At 37.2% G+C, this 20,509-nt stretch overlaps 2 protein-coding genes across 6 annotated transcripts in view; one reads left to right on the forward strand and one right to left on the reverse strand.

Annotated features, from left to right (window-relative positions):
* The window catches only part of METTL8 (methyltransferase 8, methylcytidine), a 118,124-nt gene that overhangs the window by 41,881 nt on the left and 55,734 nt on the right, over nucleotides 1–20,509 (reverse strand). The gene's annotated exons all lie outside the window — the stretch shown is intronic.
* DCAF17 (DDB1 and CUL4 associated factor 17) lies at nucleotides 7–18,807 on the forward strand. The gene is made up of 14 exons (XM_054207928.1): nucleotides 7–483; nucleotides 1,747–1,850; nucleotides 3,188–3,278; nucleotides 4,214–4,353; nucleotides 5,138–5,216; nucleotides 5,397–5,486; nucleotides 7,656–7,763; nucleotides 8,288–8,393; nucleotides 11,953–12,095; nucleotides 13,430–13,539; nucleotides 13,941–14,028; nucleotides 15,597–15,680; nucleotides 17,127–17,282; nucleotides 18,066–18,807. The coding sequence occupies exons 1-14, from the start codon at nucleotides 319–321 to the stop codon at nucleotides 18,252–18,254; spliced, it is 1,653 nt and encodes a 550-aa protein (XP_054063903.1). The 5' UTR covers nucleotides 7–318; the 3' UTR covers nucleotides 18,255–18,807.

A 20,509-nucleotide genomic window follows, 5' to 3' on the forward strand; every position in this document is an offset into this window, starting at 1 on the left:
CCCCGGCGGGCCGCGGGGGGAAGGCGGTGGCGGGGTTGTTGTTGCCTGGCGTTTGCGGTAGCAGGGCTCTGTGGCGGCTGGGGAGACGCGGTGCGCACCCAGCCGGGTGGGTGCGCTCCGTCCCAGCCCCGTCGCAAGGCCCCGGTTTGCGGCTCCCGTCAGTCAGGGCCCGCTCCGGCCTTTTCCCGCTTCGCCTCTCGCCTGGCTGGGCAGGGGCTGAGACAAATCCGCCCGGAACCGGGCCCTCCGAGGCTGCTCGCCCCGCCGAGATCGATCCAGAAGCGGGGCAGAAAGGCTAGCCTTTCCCGAGGCCTGGGAATGTGCCCGCAGGCAGCCGCCGGTGGGGGGAGGAGGAGGGCCGCCTCCCGCGGGGCTCACAACGTCTGCCGCCTCCTCAGCCGCAGGGCCCACGGCTTCTATGCCAGAGATGCTGGTGTCGCCCACAGAATAAACCTGGGACTCCTCAGAAAGATGATATGTCAGGTAACAGCGATGTTTTCCGGCGCTGGATGAAGCCCCACGTGTCCGGGCTGTCAGCCGGGGCACTCTGAGCGTCCGTCGGCAACCCAGGGCTTGGAGAAGTCCCTAGGTCACATCGGCTAACAAGTCTGGGGAGAAAAAGCCGCAATTCTGCTGAAGAGAGTTAGAAATAGTGAGATTTATTTCATGAGGCTCAGACCTAAAAACGTAGAGAGGACGATCTTGTGGAAAAGCTGTAGAAGCAATTGCAGATCTCACAGTCGTGTTAGAAGTAGCCTTTTATGAGGTTTTATATTTCTTGTTCCCCTAAGACAGCTTAATATTTAATACCAATATTAAATTCGTAGTGTTTTAGGGAGCATCAGTGTTAAATTTGAATCAAGTTCTCACAACAAAATAAGAAAATCGGCAGAGGTCTTCAGGTAAATGTACCCCGAATGTGTCAGTGAAATTTATGTTACAGAAGAAATAGGAATTTAACCAGTTACAGACTACAGTGAACTTGATTTTTTTTATCAAAACGATTGCTGCTCCCATGCAGTAGTTGATAGAAATACATTGAAATGAGTATGTGGAAGTTAATTGGCAGTTGTGTTATTGAAAATATATTTATTGGAAGTCAGCTGAAGTGTCTACTAGAACAATGGGTGTGCAAGGTTTATTGAAATAAAAATGAGTACATCTGACTTACACAAATACTTTTCCTTTTTTTAAGACTGGAGTCTTTGTTAATGGTATAGAGCTCCTGATGTCTCTAATGAACACAAGAAACTTTATGTGAGCAGTTTATCCCATTAAGTTTTCAGGCACCTTTTGCAAATAACTGTAAACGCGTTTTTCTACCTTTCACAGAAAACACCAGCAGCAGAATGGAGTCAGATGTTCAGTAAATTCAGTTAATTACATATAAAAGAGCTATGTGCATATTTACACTCTGGCGAGTTTTGTCCTTGATTTTAAAAGTTGCTATTAAAGTTTAGTTGCCAGTTTTAATTTTAATGCAGGCAAGTTCATGACAAAATATTAATTACCCATGCTGTTCATAATAGCTAATAAAAAGATCTTTTAATTTGGTTTTTAAAAAAGACATTTCCCTTAAAATGTCTTTTAATTTTTTTTTCTTTAAAAATAAGATTTTTCTTTATGTATTGAACAGCAAAGGTTCAATTAAAGTAAGTTATTAAGCTGCAGAAGGCAAATAAAATATTTTCAAAATGCAAGTTTTGTTACAAAAGCCATCGCTCTTACAACCACTGTCTGTTTCAGGAAAGTACTAAATTCAAGAATGTTTGGACAACTCATTCTGCATCTCCTATTGCGTATGAAAGAGGAAGAATTTACTTAGATAATTACCAGTGCTGTATTAGCAGGTAATAAATTTACAATTAGAAGTTACCCTGACATACAGTTTTAATGCTGTTAATCTGTTTTAGACATGTCGCTAAGTTTACTCATCCAAACAGCCCCTGAGAATTGACTGGAATTTACTTACGAACAAAAAATAACCAGGCACATAAATCTTTGTTAAATTACACTGAGATGGTATTGTGTCTCAATGTGTCACCTGCTTTGGTGAAGGAAAGTCTGATCTTACTGGTTCTGTATAACTTGAGCTTTCAGAGCACTTTAACAGGAGTGGAAGATCATCAGCAGTTTATAATTTTGCACTAAAATGCCAAATGAACAGTGCTTCTTTGTGATCTGGTATCTATCAGCGTGCTAAAGAATGTGTCACAAAATCAGGCTATGTAACAAGCTCGGTACCATGTCTGTAAATTCTGCATTAAAGAAGTTAAATTATTGTTCATGTAAAAGCACAGCGTGTGGAGTACTTGTTGGTTTTTGTTGATGTATTTTGCAGATCAGTTCTCTGATCTGATGTACTCTCCTGTTTCATGATCAGCTGCAGAGGTGCAGCTTAAGAGGCAGCGGAGGGCAGGGCCAGGGATGGGAATTCCTTCTCCTACACCAGTCCTTGTCCTTGCCCATCCCTCTTATGAAGGAGGTAGCAGGGGCTTGGAGAACTGCATTGCTGAGTAAGTTGTGGTCAGGACAGTTTTGAGACAGTGTCATATGATACATAAAAGACAAATTACTCTGTCAGTGTAAACCACTGAGAGTTAATTAAATTACTCTATCACTTAGAGCAGAGATCTAAATCTACTTAGCTGTGTTTTATTTCTGCATTGTCTGAATGCTTTCCAGTACTGGATTAACCTGTCTAACATCTTTCAGGTTTATCTTTGTCTCATCCTCTCCCTGAGGCGAAAACTGTGCACATTGCTAAGTTTTTATTCTAGTAGTAGGGTTGTTGGTTTTTAAATATCTGTACATGATGCCGCGCCTTTATATTATGAAAGGCGACACTGGAAGAGCTTGAGGAGAAGGTACCAGGATGATCCTTAGTTTCTGGAATATGCTTTCTTTTTAATGTGTATCACTAAAGTAAGAATGTTACTTTAAGTAAAAACAAAAAAACCATAACACCAAACCACAAAATACAGAGGTTTGCTTTTAAATATTACATTATACTAAGTATTATTAGGCCTTATTTTGAGAGCCATTTCAGGTTATATTTACAAAGTAAAAATAAAATGTTTAGATTTCTGACAAAGAGAAGGGAGGATTTATAAAACTGCATGAAACGACTTGTTGATAGAAAGTAGTTTCTAAAGTAGACTAATGATTAGCAATCATTTTTCTCCAGCGTTGCACGAGAGCCAAGAATACTTTATCAAAAGCCAAAGTGTTCTAAGTCAGAAAAAATAGAAGATGCTTTATTATTGGAATGCCCACTGGTAAGATTACTTTTTAATAGAGCATTGATGTGCAAAAAACCAAATTAATATATTTTAGTGAAACATATTTAGAATAGTGTTCTTTCCCTGTGAACTATTTTCTCAGAGTTTTTATGGAGTTAGGTCATTTAAGATTTGCAACATGTGCTTATTTATTTTGACTAAATGTTTAGAGGTGTACTTCGCTGATTTTCTCAATAGCACATTCAAAACCTTTTTTGTGAGCTTTCATGAAAGATTTTAAAACCAATGCCTTTATGCTTATGCAACTAACACTAATTCCTTACAATATAAATTCTGTTTATTTTTTTCTTTATTTCTTAACTAGCAAGGGCAGTAGGTGGGAGTTTTAGTTTTTACTGCAGCTGTTGACATAAAAAAAAAAGCAGATTAGCTGAAGACCCATTAAAGCAACTCTGACCAAAGGCTGTTCTACTGTTTCTAGCTAATAGATTACATAATTTCCCTCCTCTTTGAGGAGTTTTTCTCTCATCCAGTGTCCACAGAGTTTAGGAATATTAGCCCCCTCCTTGAGGTGACTAAAAATAAAGCAGTGTGAATACCATTCTTAGCAGTTACTGTTGAGTTACCACTAAATGTCTTGTTCTGCAGTACTTAAAAAATTTTCTCTTCAAGACTGGTGTCAATTAGATCAATAAGCAGTTACACTTCATTTTTGCAAGGCAAGGAGGTTTTAAAAAGTATCTTTTCTAGAAAAGGTAATGGCCTTGCAAAAGTGTGACAACATATTATTTGTGTGATAGTCAGATGACTATTTAGCACAGACAGGAGCTTAGAGATCCTGATGTGATTAGCAGGCAGCTTTCCTTTAGTTTTTGAGGGATGTGTATTAACTTCTGTTTTCTTGTTACTGTGCCAAAATGTTATGTATCCTCCTGGTAGAAACTTTTTTCTAATAACCTTTTGTTACGTAGGGGGAAATGCTACCAAGTCCATCAGACTATAAACCTTCCCTGATAGTCTTGACAGTGCAGAACTGGCTTCTACGTCTCTCTGCTGATAGTGGAGAAATACTGGAAAAAATATATCTTGCCGGTTCGTGTTGCAAATTCAGGTACTAAACGTTGACTAGGTTTTGTGTAATTAACAATCATTAGTACCATACTGGAGAAAGGGAATCACGTTTATTTTAATACTGAACTGTGGCTGACTTCAGATTTGTCGGACTAGCGTATTACCTGGAGTACTGTTCCTGCATGCTGTTTTCTATAGAAGGAATTTCAGCAGCTTAAGTGTTACGGTCTCAAATTTGGTATCAAGTTCCACAAAAGCCACAAAAACTAAGCTACTATTGGCTTTTCTCTGACAATTTTACAGCCTTTAATATTGCAATAGAAACATACCAGGAGGGGACCTTTAAAAGCTGTAAAACAAATTTCATGAAACATAAGAAAAATATATTTAAAGTTTAATCCATTTTTAACTTGCAAGCATTCTTCTCCATGGGGTAGCCATTTTGCTCTTTAAAAGCAGAGCAGTTACTGCTTCTGGTAAACTGCATCTTTTTTTCAGTTCTCAGAAGAAATCATTTCCTTTAGGCTGAAGGTTAAGAAAGGGGTGATTAGTGAAGGGAAGGAGAAAAATTAAGATAGTGAATGTTCATACTTTCAGAATTTTTCTCACAATCCTGTATGGAATAAGCCTTTCCTAGTTCCGTGTGTTTTGCATTATTGCAAACAGCAAACATCTCGGGTACCTTTCCGAAGGTTCGATACCGAACAGTTTGCATGGACACAGGGATCTGACTAGTTTTAGTAGATAATATTTTATGTGAAATAATGTATTTATTATTAAATTCTTTCTAAGTTATTAAGATAGTCCTTTATTGTCACAAATAGGTATTTGAGCTGGGATACTCCTCAAGAGGTAATGGTTGTAAAGTCAGCTCAGAATAAGCTTCCTGCAGCAGCACGACAGGTAAGTTTGTTGAAAAAAATCTGTAATTCTTAAATTTTTACAAAGTCAATTAAAAAAAAATTACAAGGACAGAGATGGAGACATTATGCTTTGTTATTATGGTAGAGGATGAAGATGTCCTACCATTAATAAAATGATTCAAGTATAATAACTATATTCAGTATTGTTATTCCTTCCCAGGCAGGTATCCAACAGTCTGTATTGTTCTATCTTGCTGTATTCCAAGTTTTGCCTCTTTCATTCATTGGAATGCTAGAAATAAACAAAAAGGTAAGTTAATTCCTCTATTAATCGTGATCTGTACTGTAGTTGTATGAGAGGCATGGTTTAGGCAATTGTCCCAGAATTTCAGAAGTCATACTTAGAGCTTATAAAAGCATAGTGCCCTGAAATATTAATTAGCAGTAATGTTCTTCTTGTGTCTGATAGGGGCATTGGGGGGAAGATTCTTAATTTGAACAACCAGAAGAGAAAATACAAATGCATTCTGCTATTGGGTTACTTTTTGACACATAGAAGGACTTTAGCCTTTACTTAGAGCAGTCATAAGAATTAGGGAATCCTGAAGTGTTTGTAGCCTTCTTTTCACCTTTTTAGAGACAGACAGATGTGCTTCTGACTCACTGCTAGTAATAGCCTATGAATTCTGTATGCAGTTACAAATGTTGCAAACTTGTACTATCATTCATATTGAATGGCAAAATGTAAATATGTGTCTTGCTTTATCAGTCAAGAGCAAACAACCTTTCTGAGGTCAGTTTGTGACCTGTAAGTAGGAGCGTATATATTAGGAAACATCAAGCCAGATGGCAAGTTTTACTGTTCTGGTGTAAAAAACATGTCTATTTTAAGTGAAGAGAGCTCTGGATACAACTTACAAATGGAACAGCACAAACATGCAAACTCTGTCTTCAAAGCTCTGTGAGCAATAGTCTCATTTGGGGTCCAGAGCTATTAGTGGGCATTAGCTGGTGCTGGGTTGGGTTGAGGTTGTAATTAAGATTGGGCTGGCAAGTGAAGGAGAAGGGTTAAACATTTTTCATTTGGGCCCATGAAGGTTTAGGGGCACTGTGTATTCTTCTGTTCAAAATTAATATTTAGGACTGAATAAAACAGTTGTTACCAGTATAAAAGGTATTTTCAATCTGGTTAAGAATGTCATGCCAGATTCATTATGGCCATAGTAGGCAAAATGTCTAAAAGAATACTTCTTCTGTTGGGCCTCTGCTGAGTACTCATCAGACTAATTGTTACAGCTAGGAATAACATCAGGGCAGAACTTCAGATTTGAGAATACACCCAGCAGAGGAAGCAACCAGTGAACGAAATGCCAAACCTGATACAGATCAGTGAAATATAACAGTTAGACTAGAGTTAGGATTAGGGTTACTCTTCAAGACTGCAGAATGCACCTAATGCATCTGTTTTACCACAACAGATTGAGTTTGGACTAGCTAAGGTCTCAAGGATAGAAAGGAAAGTTTAAGGTTGGAAGAATATTTTAGAGTTTGGTTCTGGAAGGCACTGGGATCTAAACTAACAAATATATTGAGAAAGAGCCATAACACTGAATAAAAGGCAAGATCTCAGGAGTGAATGTATCTTTCAGGATCAAACTGATCACAAGATCATCGATAGTGTTAAGATTTAGGAATATTACAGCTTTTGGGTTTCTTTTTTTTTTAATTGTTTTTAAGCCAGTTTTAAGCCTGTTTTAATTGCTCTTTCACATAGTGATTTAGATTAAAGAAATGAAATCTACATTTCCAAGCATCTCTATTAAAAAAAAATTATGATCTTCACGTGTTGTTATTCATTAAATACTAAGAATTAGTTTATTGGGTTTTTCTCGATGGAGATGTGTTAAGCAGTGGCACAAATGAATACTGCATAATTGTTAAAAGGGGTAAGTCAGCTTCTCATGTATGTGTCTAATTTGGATTCAGAGAGGATCTTGTACTCTGTGACAGCTGGATAATGTAGTTTTGGTACAGCTGTACACAGTCATAGAGCCATGATTAGACTAGTATTTTACCCAGGTGATGAAGAAAGAACAGAAGATCTGAAATCAGGACTTTTAGATTGAGTTGTTAGCTTTGCTAACATTCCCGTGGGATGCTGGGTAATACAATCTATTCATGTATTATAATAACCGAGTAACATGATATGAAAATACACTGAGAATTGATTAGAGAATTAATCTGCTTGCAGAATATGACTAATCTAACCTCAGGTGTTACTGCAGTGCAAAGTATTATAGAAACTCAGCAGAACAGATGAGTTACAGAAAACTTCATGAACTGCAACACTGATCACAGGGTTTGGTCAGAATGAAAAATGAAAGTGATTGCAAAATTAAGGACTTAATGTCAGTATTATGCATTGTCTCTCAATTATTTCTTCCCTAATAGAATATTTTTCTTCTCCTTTTTATCCCAGATATTTGGTAATAGTGTGACAGATGTTGCTGTTTCTAATGGAATCCTGATTGTAATGTATAGCACAGGGCTGGTCAGGCTCTATAACTTCCAGGCCATCTGTGAACAGGTAATGAAATACAAAATTTTTCATACAGTCCATGCTATGTTAGGGCAACAAATCATAAATATTAATGTAATGCCACATAGGTACATGCGGAATATGTCAAGGATAGACTTCTTGCCTAAATCTATTTACAGTTGGAAGATGCAAATGGATCCGCTATCAGAAAATTCTACCCACACCAGGTGGTAAAACATAAGAGATACAGGCTCAGATGGGCACTTAAGAGCATATAGAGAGGGAATATGCAAATTCTAGACCAGGGCATGCTCTTCTTTACACCCTTAGTCTGTAATTATAGATGAGTGTTAAGGCTAGAAACTGATGGACATGGAAGATTGATCTCAAACAGAACTGCAGTGAGACTTTTGAGTTTATATTCTTCCAATCAAACATCAAGCATTAATTCAAAAATAAGACTTCAAGCAGTATCTAACAAGATAAAGAATGTGGTAGTAACAGAGCAGTACAACTAAACATGTACAAGTAAATACGCATCAATAAAGCTCAATTGTTCTGTGTTATTTTAGTTCATGGAACAGCCTTTTGATTTGGGACATGAATTCAACTGGAATGGACAAGTGGGAATTGTAGGAAAGTATCCATTTGGTCTTCCATGTAACATTAAAATAACAGGTATTTATGATCTTTGTATTATCTTGGCTGGTGGCTTTTATGGATTAATTATGACTTATTTCACACCAAGAAAAAACATTAAAATTAGTGTACTCATATTGTGCTGTAGCTATATTTCTGGGCTTTGCGTTATAGTAAAAATGTGCTTTGCTTTACTTCTAATTACAAGATTTAATTCTATAGGACTTACCTAGAAAACTAGTACAGCAACTAAGCTGTTTGAAAAACGTCATAAGCAATGCATGAAGTGGAAACCCCTTCCTTATTTCTGAAACAACTGCTCTTGGGACAGAGGAAGGGCTAGGACTGCTGTTAGTAACACCCAGAAACATTATACAGTATGTAAGCAAAAGATGTGAAAACGTTTAATCTAACTTGCAGAGAGAATTCAAGGATTCAGCATACAATTTGTCTGAGTTGCATTTTGATAATTCTAAATTGTCAGAAATGTGCCAGTTTCAGGAAAACTAATTCTTGAGAACTAATTATTTATTAAAAACAATTCATATGCCTCAAATCATTAACTTATGAATGTTCTGCTTTATGTAATGACTTTAATTTCTCTGAAATCAAACAAACATTTCTGTTGGTGAATTTGAGGTTAGAATTTGGTGTTAAGAATCTTAATGAATGACCAAAGCCTGACACTTTCTTTGAAATTAATTTTTTTTAACTTTAAAAATACATTCTCGCAAGTTCACGCTTGAGGCATTTAAAAAAAAAAAAAGCAGGTTTCACCAATATCAAACAATGCACACTTTTATTTCTTTAACTTTGAATGTTTCTATATTAAATGGTTTTTACAGGTGACTGTCCACAGAAAAAATGCTTTTAATCTTTATGTTCGTAAACGGTGTCAGATAATAACAGGCAAACCAAACCAGAATTACGTAAATCTGAGGAAATACACAAAGATAAAATTGAGACTTACATAGTGAAGGCTTTCAGTTATAATGCAATGTTTTATCAAAACAAAGTGATAGGCTGCTATAATTAGGGTTCTGCAAAGGGAAACTTCTCTTTTTCCTCTCTGTCTCAGTCTGCAAACCCACAATTTAATGTTAGGGGCCCTGTGGAAAACATGCTGTGAGAGCTTTAATAGGAAGCCTATACCAAATTTGTTCTCATGTCTTAGGATCTTTGTAGTTTTCTGTTTTGAGATTTAAAACCAATGTACTGGAGAAAACATTTTTGATCTTGAATCATATTCAAGAATTTGTGGTTAGGAGGTTTTGAACTCATGACAGATATTTGCCACGGCTGCTCTTTGCAGAGCGTTGCATTCCTGTGGTTTTTGAGCTGTTTTCTTTTAAGCATGAGACAGCCCACTGACTGTTCAATGTAATACAATGCTTCAATGAGCAAGATTTTAACAGTTTCAGAGTTTAAGCCTGTATTTACTATAATTTAACTATGTGTCATTTTCCTGCTTATTTAGTCCTAGCCTCCCTACAGAAATTGTTTGAAGTTATTATGGTGCTGGTTTTATAGTGTGTTACGTACCCAAGCGGAAGTGTACAGAGATCAAAACTTAGGCTCCCATGTACCTACCACATCATTGACAGCTATTGACTGTTAAGGAATTTGATTTTAGTCACAGTGGAAGGAATGGAAAAGTACCTATAAATCTTCATTGTGTCACTTTCTGAAAGGTACAGAACTTAAAACTGTAGTTTGATTTATTATTAAAGGATACATTAATTTCATTAAAAAACAGAGAGGAAGATACTTTGCTAAGATTTATTTTATTTTTTTTTCACGTTTAGAACAAATACTTGTTAGCGCTGCCAGGAACAACTTTATGGCTTTATGTTTAGATGAGGCTGGCGAGTTTTAAGGAAGTGAACAAACAAACTCAACTGGAGATTGAAAACTGGTGGTGGTAGGGAAAGGACTTAAAACAGTGAGGGCAGGAGGTGTTGAGCAACAAGAGCAAGTGACACGTAGCAGGAAAGGGAGAGTTGAGGCAGTGGAGTCACGCTATCACAGTGGTTTAGGTGGCTATGATCTTGCAAATCTTTGCCAAATGAACATAAAAAGAAAGGCATATTTTACGAGCAGCCTGTACTGCTTTGGATTGGTATATTATTGAAATGCATTTGAATCTATCATTTAGTCCATCTACCACAGTTTTTGAGGTCCCTTGATATATACGCTTTATTTAAAAAGAACAAGTCAACAGGGTAAAATGTTAACAAATTATCTTGACTCATTTTTCATTTTCTGGCAAATTTTAATATCAGTAGGTCCTCTGTTTATGCCTCCATCTTCAACATTCTCTACATTTGCAGCAGATGCCTCGGTTTTTATAACCTCTAGTTTGTTATATCTTGCACAGAATCTCCCATTTCCTATGTGTTAGTCCAAAAGGCAACTCGAAGACAGCCACTTTCCAGCTTAGGAAAGACTTAATTTCCATGGGCAGTGAACTAATTTCTTTCGATCTAAATGGCTAAGTTGTTGGAAACATGAATGAAGGAAGGAGAGAGAAGCACTATGTAAACATAATTTCTGATGTCATGTGACATCTCAGCACCATGAGCTAGGATCTGGATAATTATCTAGACTAAGCAGGACAAGAACAAGTCAGAATTTGGATGAGAGCTTTGAGACAAAAAAGTCCAGATAAGAACCTTGTTCTCCTCACAGTAACTCAGCTTGGGTTTTTATATCCTGCCTGTTTAAATGCCCCTTGTAATTGCAGACTTTCTCCATGTTTTGTCAATTCTTTTTCCCAGCACTTCTCTGTACTGTTAGAAAGAGCTGATCTTCAGTCTAAAATTGATTCAGTTATAGCAGCTGTAGAAATTGCTTTTATTTAGCTAGTTGCTAGAAGCTGTAAAGCTCTGTGCAGTGCATTTCGGTGAACGATGCTTCTCTCATTTAGTACACAGAAGACTTGTAAGAATGGCATATTACACTGTATAACTTATCCCAACTGAAATGAAGGGAAAACTAGTTACGTTTTGCCATTAATTACAAAAATTCCTAGATTTGTACTAATTTTTATGAACTCAGCTACAGATTGCATTAATTGTGGTCCACACTCTTTTGTTATATTGTGCAAAAGGACAAGGAATATTCAGATTTGGGTATCTTTCTGCATTTAATTCTGTTATTTGAGATTGCTGCTGTTGGCCTGTTTCCAGCTATTTATCACTATTTTTCCCAAGAGAATAATGACCCTTTTGATCTGCTCTTTGATCTGTTCGTGTGTATGTCCTCTGTCATTCAGATGAGCTGGATTAATCTCAGTTGTTTGCTATGTCTTTGCTTATCCAGCTCATTTGGAATGAAGTAAGTCAAAACTATCAAAAGAGCAGTTCAGCGTGAAGATCTGAGAAGGCAGTAGCCTTCCATAGGGAATTGCAGATGTGTGCCTTGATGCTAGGTGAGGCAGCATAGCTGGTGCTAGCAGAAAGGTCACAGCCAATGTATTTTCACCAGTCTCCAAAAGTTCTGAATAATTAATAGCTGTATTGGAGCTTAGAATTGTAAGGATCAATGGAATTATGATTGTTCTGCTACTAATGGTGTTAACGTTACGCAATATTTGCAGATACCCCACCTTTGCTATTTGAAGCATCTTCTCTGGAGAATGCATTTCAAATTGGAGGTTACCCTTGGCATTATATCATCACACCTAACAAGAAAAAACATAAAGGAGTCTTCCATATTTGTTCCCTGAAAGACAATGCTTTGGTAATATATTCAGATAGCAGCTTCTCTGAAATGAATGTGTATCACATTTGTCTTCATCTCTTCTTCTGAGTAGTGCTCGAGGTAACAATACCCTTGTTTCTCAGTGTGGTGCTCTCACAGGGTTCACCCCAGGGTCACATCTGCTATCCAGCATAACGTGTTTTCTTCTTCTGATATTTCCTTCATTCTGATATAATCGTAGCACAGCACTGTATTCCTGGCTTAAAAGTTAAAGCTCAAGGAGAATCTCATTACCTGATTCCTTCATGGTAACATCTTCGTTCACTTCTGACTAGTCAGCCTACCAAATGGCATGACTAAAGAAACACTTTAAGTTTTAAGAAACAGCAGAATAAGTTTCCTTAATGTTTGGAGTTTATCCCTGATTTGTACCTTCTCTCTGTCTCCCTAGAAAGATTTTATTACGCAGTTTAATCCAGCATTCCTAATTATTTTTGTTTATGTACTATTCATCATATATTCTTTTGTGTGAGCTCACCATCTCAGCTTTTATTTTGGATCTGGATTTGACCTGAAGATACTTTTGTAACACAAGCAGCTTCTAGGCCTGTTAGTTCAGTGTTCTTCCCTAAAAAACTTCTCATCTCTAAATGTCCTCATCTCTTTTACCAACCTGATCAAATCAATGATGTCCCTCCTATCCCTTATTTTCAAAACAGGCCTTTCACAACCATAGCTGAAGATCAATTTTGATTCACAGGGACTTGTACAATCCTTTCTCACTTAGTTATTTTCTATGTGGGTTCATCCATTTGAACATTTGAATGATCAGGGTCGGCTAAATTTAACAACAAAAAGCCACTGCCAAAATCCCAAGATTTTGACCAGCCTGCAGCTGAAATCACAAGCTCTCCCAGGCTTACACGCTCCACAAATATTTGCACAAAAGAGGCTGAGCCCGAGGTTTGAAGCTCAAGTCAAAGTTTGTGCTAATACTTCTCTCATGTCTTGACACATCTCATATTTTTGACACTCAAATTGCTGGAATTGTTGAAGTGTTTGCAGAGTGTACATTAAATCTTCATTTTGCTTAGTTTCAGGAGAGGTGGACCGTGTATTGCTGTTGGTTTAGGGTTGTTGCTTATTGCATATTAAAAAAAGTTGAAACTGTTCATGGAATATCTTGAAAATTGGAACTGAGTCTTTTTTTATTATTATTATTATTGTTCTACTGCCATCCGCTCTTGTCATGATTAGGAGCAATACTTAAAAACCTTCGGAGGTATGTGGAGAGGAGCTCAGTATTTCCTCTTTAATTAGATCTGTAAGACTTTCAAAATACTAACATTCTAAGCTTTCCCTTCCTTCTTCAGGCAAAAAATGGCATACAGGATATGCAATGCTGTTCCCTGGAACCTGACTGGATATATTTTCATCCAGATATGTCAGGTAGAATAATCCACGTGGGACCAAATTTGATAAAGTATGAGCCTTTTTTTCTCAAATCTTATTTTCATTAGAGGACAAGTTGCGTAACTGCATAAATTCAGTAGTTTGAAAATTTGCAGGCCAAAACACTCATCAAGCCCTGGAAACTGTAAAATTTAGTAATTTGTCTGAATCAGAAGTTCTGGTAGAAACATCTTCAGATTTCTACGTGATGAAAGTGGGCACTGGCTGGCAACACTAGATTTTAATACGAAAAAATGTTCAAGGACCACTGTGTTAAAATTTCACTGATAAACATTAATTAAAAATAATTTCATTTCAGTTATTTCTCATGTTTTAATATACCTGATTTTTTTTTAAATTGTAAATATAGAAGTGTTGTAGGAGGTGGATTAGAATACATGACTTATTTTGTAATTTCGGTTTCTTTTGTAGAGTCTTGAAGCTTAAGGAAGTTAAAAATAACACAGATCAAGTGGAAGTTGCAGAAGATTTTACGATTGTGGCCAACAGAGAAAACTGTGTGAGTTTAGTGTCCGAAATCCCAACACATGATTTTGAGCAATACACAGGGGTTTCGGGTGTGTGAGTAATCACTGTGTTTTATGGGCTTAATTCCAACTTCATTGAAAGACATGCTGTGTCTTCACTGGACTTTCACTGTATGAAAAAATTTGGAAAACAGTAGGGTAGCTTTCTGAAACCTCGAGTCTTTTCTTTAGTTTTCAGCATTCTTTATGGTGTGCAGTATAATGATAAACGTAATTAAAAGATGGTGACAGATTTCCTTCAAAAAGAAGGTGCCATCGAATGATAATTGTGTGCATCTCTGGTGCTCAGGTCAGTTGATCACACAAATGCTAGAAATGTTTCAAGTCTCTCGTAACGTAGGGGTAAGTCTTCGTAAGACAACAAAGACAATACATCGCTTCCGAAAGTCTCTTTATTTTCCTGGCCACGCACATCTGTCACTCCCTTGTGACAGGTATGGTGTTCATCTAACCCTTGGTGAGCCAAATCAGTGCATTAAAATAATAGAACAATAACCCAGCAGAAAAGGTGAGTGCTTTTCTGCTTGCTTGGTGAGCTGAACTGGAGCTGGAACAGAACAGAACTGAATCGTCAGGGGGTCAGAAAAGCGCAGAAAGGTAGAACCAAGAGGAGAGGGGATGATCTAAACCTCTTGGTAGAAATAAGCTGTTAAATCACCTCGGTTGTTTCATGAAATCTTTTGTGATAGAAAATCACAAAGACAATCTAAATGTCAAAAAGGTCAAAGAGCATACTCGCGAAGACAATTTTTGGGCAGTGCCTGCAACTGCCATTTTTCTTCAGCATACAAAATTATGTCTTGCATAAAAGCAAATTTTTGTATTACTGTAGTCCCTGGAAATCAGTGACACTAATTTTGAAGCTTCTGCAGAAGAAAAGTTTGTGTATGAAAAATCTACGCTAACTCAGGAGTAAAACTTCCATTGAATTCAGAAAGGATAAGCTTTGTCATTTAATGACTTGCCATACTTTTTTTTCTTAAGGATTTGTTTAGATACCTTTTGTTGTAGTAAGAACAAAGAAATATGAGTTCTAATGTTGTCCGTGCTGTGCCTTTTCCTTTTGATTTTCATTAAGATGCTGAGACCCCAGTTTTGAATGTGTCTGGTGTTAACGATGCCCAGTGGAAGCAGCTGTATAAGTTTAAGATGCTATTGTCCCCATCTTCTGGAAGTAAGAGTTTAAAAACCAAACTGGCAGTGACTTAGCTGTCTTAATTCTCATTCCAGCATCTTGGCTCCAGTTGCTTCTGTTCTAAAAATTATGGTAGCTGAGAACCTTTGCCACCTCTACAGGACTGAGAACCTCAAAATATGAGTAAACATCAGTAATATCTCAACTAAAGCCACTGAGTTCATGAGCCCTCGTAAAGAAGAGATAGCAGCGCTAGGGCTATGCATAGCTAATGAGTAAAACAAGATCCGAGAGATTAAAACAAGGTCAGAAAGCAAAAGACATGAAATAGATACATTGCCAAATAGATAGGAAGAAACTAAAATGCTCCAAAGTCTAAAGCCAGTTTTTTCTTTTTCTCCAAAGGTGAACAACGCTGTTACTGTAACAGCTTCTGGTCGAGTGGTAAAAAAGCGTTTTAACTTGCTGGATGATGACCCAGAGCAAGAGGTAACTGATGTAGTGAGTAAGAGCAGTTTGTGGATTATTTAAGATGTTTAGCTAACCAGAAGTCATTCTTGTTTGGGGTGCAGTGGCTGTAACCATTAGCTGTGTTAATCTTTGATCTCTTTATTTCTCTTCTGTGGCCGTCTTTGTCTTCTTAATTGCTTCATTCCCCTCTGTCTGTTGCCTTTTCTCCTTGGTTGACGTTTGTGCTCTGGGATAGTCTATCTTTTAAGAACTGATCTTATGCCCCATGATACGTCATAACTCCATGCAACTTCAAGTGCACAGAATAGATGTTAAGGTGATGAACCATTACTCTTTTCTGCATTCAAACATCTCCTTTAAACATTTCTTATAAACCATTTTATGTACTGAAAGAAACATACTTCTTTTTTTTTCTTGGCTTTAGGTTCCTCTTGTCTTTGATACAGTATCTCTAAACTATATTTTTCTCTCCTGGTTACTTTGATTAGATTGCAGGATAAGGTATTTAACACTTCTCATTTAAGTAACTGCTTCTTGAGAGTGAGAACACCGCATGCCTTGGTGTTGAGTCTTCAAGAGGTTATGAAGAATACTTTTTAGCTCTCTAGAGCTGGAGCTGTAATTGACATAAGCACAACAGTTAAAATTCATCAGTTTCTGACAGTCATTTCTGTTGTTTTTTTTCTGAGGAAATAAATTTTACTATGGTAAAAATACGGGGTAGTCCAATATAAGCCTTGAGGTCTCCAGTTCATTTCTGTCCACTTTTTTTTTTTTAACATAATAAAAATTAGAGTCCGCACGCTATTTTTTCTCCCACTGTTACACTGTATTTGTTATTCCAGTAGATATTTTTCCTTTATGGAAGAGAAAGACTGTCTTGAATTGAAAGAGTATGTTACCAGGTTCATGACAGTGAGATAGAGGCAATTAAAGCAGTTCACAATCTTTACCTTTTGGTCTCAGTTCTTCACCGTAAGATACTCTGTGGAGTGAGAGCAAGCTCTGCACAGAACGTACCAGGTGTTCATGTGAATGGAATTACACTGATACACCCGTCCTCTCAAAAGCAGTTCTGGTTTTAAGCCATACCGTCTCTAACATGTCTGCTTCAGGAGAGGGCCTGGAGTTTAAATATGTTTCTTCTGTCACTTTCAAAGCACTTTTTTCTATTTTCTGTATGATATGTATAAGTTACGTCTACTTGCACATTTGGATTGTTCAGACCATCGCTTTCTTCTCTCCTTTGTTAAGGAATTGTGCTGAAAAAATTGGACAGCTTGTGTTGGGAAAGATGCCTGTTGGGTATCAGGCTGGCAAAGTATTCTTTTTTTCAGACCAGAAGACTTAAGAACTAGAATTTTTCCATTTCTGCTTTCGCCTGAAAGGCAGCTATGCAGTTTAGCTAGAGGAGAATGTGAACTTATGTTTGATTTATAAACGTGAGGCTTTGTTTTTCCTAAGACATTCAAAATTGTGGACTATGAAGATGAACTGGATTTGTTATCCACTGTGGCAGTTACTGAAATAGGAGCTGATGGAAAAGCACACCTTGACTTTCGTTGTAATGACCATGGGATTCTACTGAAGAGTATTCCATTACTGGAGTCCTGGGACGTGGTGAGGAGAATTCCGGTCTTTTGTTTATGCTAACACTTCTCTATACCCATTTATCTGCCATTTTTGTTCAGATCTGAAGCAGATAAATAAATAGTCCTGCCAAGTGCTATGGATGAGATTTGCACAAAATAATAAGCGTAACTCAAAAATTTAAGTATTCCATCAGACAGTAGTTCATTTATCTGAAAGTCTCCTGAATCTTTCAAATCTGAAAATTTGAAATTAAGATATTTTTTGTTGGTTGATTTGTTTGGGATTTTGGTTGGGGGAAGGGGTTGTCCTTATGTATTTCTGAAGTATTTATCAACTTGAATGCTCATCCTCTGGCTAGTTACATCAGCTTAACCTTACAACTTGTAAGTAGTCTCACTAGCTGAACTTGAACTACTTGTGCATAGAATTAAGCATGGACCTCACTGTGTGTATATTTGGAGAGACAGAATGGGCAGTTCAAGTTTAGGTAGACATCCAACTTAGATGGTCTGAAATATTCAGCACTTTGGCACCTCTTTTGTCATTGACTGAACAGGCAACTTAAGATCTTAAATCAGATGCCCTGAGTTGCACTTAGATTCCTAAAATAGGCATGTGGGAAACCTCTCAAAGTTTTAAAATTCGATCCTTTATCTGGAAGAGCAGACTGTATCCACACAAAATTCCTGCCTGATCATGGAGGTCACCAATGTTAAATATTTTTTGTTCCCCAAGGAAAATGGTACAGGTATTAGCAAGCTGTAGAAATAGAGACGGCAACCAGATATTTTTTTTCTTTTCTCATTTCAGACATACAGTCATGAAGTTTACTTTGACAAAGACCTGGTATTACATATAGAACAGAAGCCTAACAGGAGGTTCAGTTGTTACGTTTACCAAATGGTCTGTGATACTGCAAAAGACGATGAATGTTCAAGCCATGAAAAAGCAGAAAGAGTGTTTCGTAAAAAAGGAGGGAGGCTTTTTGAATATATTTAAGACATAAACAACAACTGCAGAGATTTACATTTGGATGTTATTTAAGGACTTCATACACAGGAATTAGCTACGGTTTTTCAGGCAGGATTTATTTTGTACTACCACATGAGGTTTTATTTCTTTTTTCTCTGTAACATTGTACATTTGTGCATAGTTGATTGTGGCTTTTCATGTATTTGCCAGTTCATCATTAATGCTAGATGCAGCATTTCTTGCTTCTCTTCAGCAATTGGACTGAAATATTGGACATCAAGGAGAAAGATGTGGACTTAGTGATCACCTACCACCTGCTGCAGTCTGTCTTACGTAGTTCTACCTGTGCGACTTTAATACAGACTGTTAATTAAACAAAGTGTGTAAAACTGTGTATAGGATAAATTTTATATGTAGTATGAAAATGGCGGAGTTACATTTCAGCCACTTAGACCAAATCCTTCTGTTGGTTTTGTGTGAGATGTAAAATCACTCAGGTTTTCTGGTTGTGCTTGTTTTGGTTTAAAGGGAACTATTAATAAATTATGTATTTTTACTGCCTTCTTATGTATCTTCATTTATCTCTCTCTCTCTTTCTCTCTCTAAAACCAAGCAATTCTCTGGTTCTCCCTGTGTCAAGGGTCAGGAGTTGTTCAGTCTGAGCCAAAGCTACCAGATCACGGTGTGCAAGCTTTCATTGTAAATTAAAAAAACAGCCACAACAAAAACAGGCTGTAGGCTTCATGGTGATAAAGACTGTTTCCCAATGCAAACCAAAGATGGGCTCAGGAGAGTAGCTGTTGGAGGGGTGACCAACATCTGATTTCTCACTACCACCACCATTATCATGAGTGTGGTAATTCTGAACCCAAATATTTCTTTTCACTGCAAGCTTTACTAATGAAGCGTAGAAGATTCTAGCTGACGCAACAGTGAAGAGCTCTAGAGAATTATAAAAATTACCTATTTGGAGTTTTTATAAAAATTACCTATTTGGAGTTTTTATAAAAGGTTTAATGAAAAGAAAAAGTGAAATACAATCGTGGAAAGAAAAAACAACACAAAGAGGAGATCTAAGAAGGTAATGAAACAACAGTAGAACTAAATAGCAGCAGCAGCTCTCTGATTCTGTAAGTTTTCACTTAGTATCCAGGAAAGAGCACCTGTTCATTATCTGCTATTGCATAAGTAAGTATATAAGTAAGATATGAGGGTAAAACCAAATACGAATCTATGCTCTTAGGCAGAATATCCAACTCGTAAGCAGATATTGATATGTTATGCTTATTTCTGTTTGGATCATTAAAGCAGTTCCACCCAGAGTGGAACATTTAAACATTTAACATTTAAACTTCATTGTTTATTAAATGGCGCGAGTGCTGCTCATGAAGATCAGCTGTAGCTTTCAGGAGTTTGCTATACTTTCCAGTGACCATTATTTTTAAGTTATTGCAGACTTGTGATATTCTGCTAAATCAACAATTGTACCTCAGTACCCATCTTTTGAAAAATGCAGCAATTTGTAACGACCAAAAGGCAGCCCGGACTTTGATGAAGAAGATTATGGGCTTTGTGTAAGAAATTCTATTGCTCTAAATACACCCTGTGTTGCTGCTCTACAGACAATGGCAGATGTTCCATCCTGGAAGGTCACACACAGACATTTTCATGCCAGAATAGGAGAGATGTTTCTGTTTACTTTAAAACACCTTGAAAACTATTTAAGAGTAGAGAATCCAGAATGACCAGCCCCAGCCCTGAACACTCGCATGGGTATATTCACAACGCTACTTACAAACGGGCTGGAACTCACCAGAGAAGCAGAATCACTAAATGCTTATGGGTTGTGCCTTCCAAGCTGTGAAGAGCAGCGTTGCCTCCTGCACCTATGCAGAGCCCCAGAAAATTCTAAAAATAGACATCTATTTAAACGGGAGGAAAATCCTGATCACAAACCAGCTTTTTACAGGTAAAAATAACCCTGTATCTGAACAAATACCCTCATGCTTGGTGGCAGCCCACCCAAATCAACAGCTTTTATTTCAAGTTAAATTTTTAACCAAAATCCACCCACCAGAAAAAGGTAGTGCTTTACTTTGCCAGGAGATTTTATATGTAAGCATTTTTTTGGTAACTTGCTGGCAGAGCTGTTCTATTGTGCAGTATCATCAAATGCATATGAAATTTGAATAAATGCATTAGATCTGGCCTGTAGACTTACAGTTTGATGTCCATTTATGATGATTCTAGACCACTTACCTTCCTCTTTTCCATAATGTAAA

This window comes from Rissa tridactyla, chromosome 7, assembly GCF_028500815.1.
Source record: "Rissa tridactyla isolate bRisTri1 chromosome 7, bRisTri1.patW.cur.20221130, whole genome shotgun sequence".
NCBI lineage: Eukaryota > Metazoa > Chordata > Aves > Charadriiformes > Laridae > Rissa > Rissa tridactyla.

Coding starts and splice junctions, on each gene's coding strand:
- DCAF17 (XM_054207928.1), top strand. CDS start 319: ATGTGCCCGCAGGCAGCCGCCGGTGGGGGGAGGAGGAGGGCCGCCTCC. Junction 484..1,746: donor TCAGAAAGATGATATGTCAG/GTAACAGCGATG, acceptor TGTCTGTTTCAG/GAAAGTACTAAATTCAAGAA. Junction 3,279..4,213: donor TATTATTGGAATGCCCACTG/GTAAGATTACTT, acceptor TTTGTTACGTAG/GGGGAAATGCTACCAAGTCC.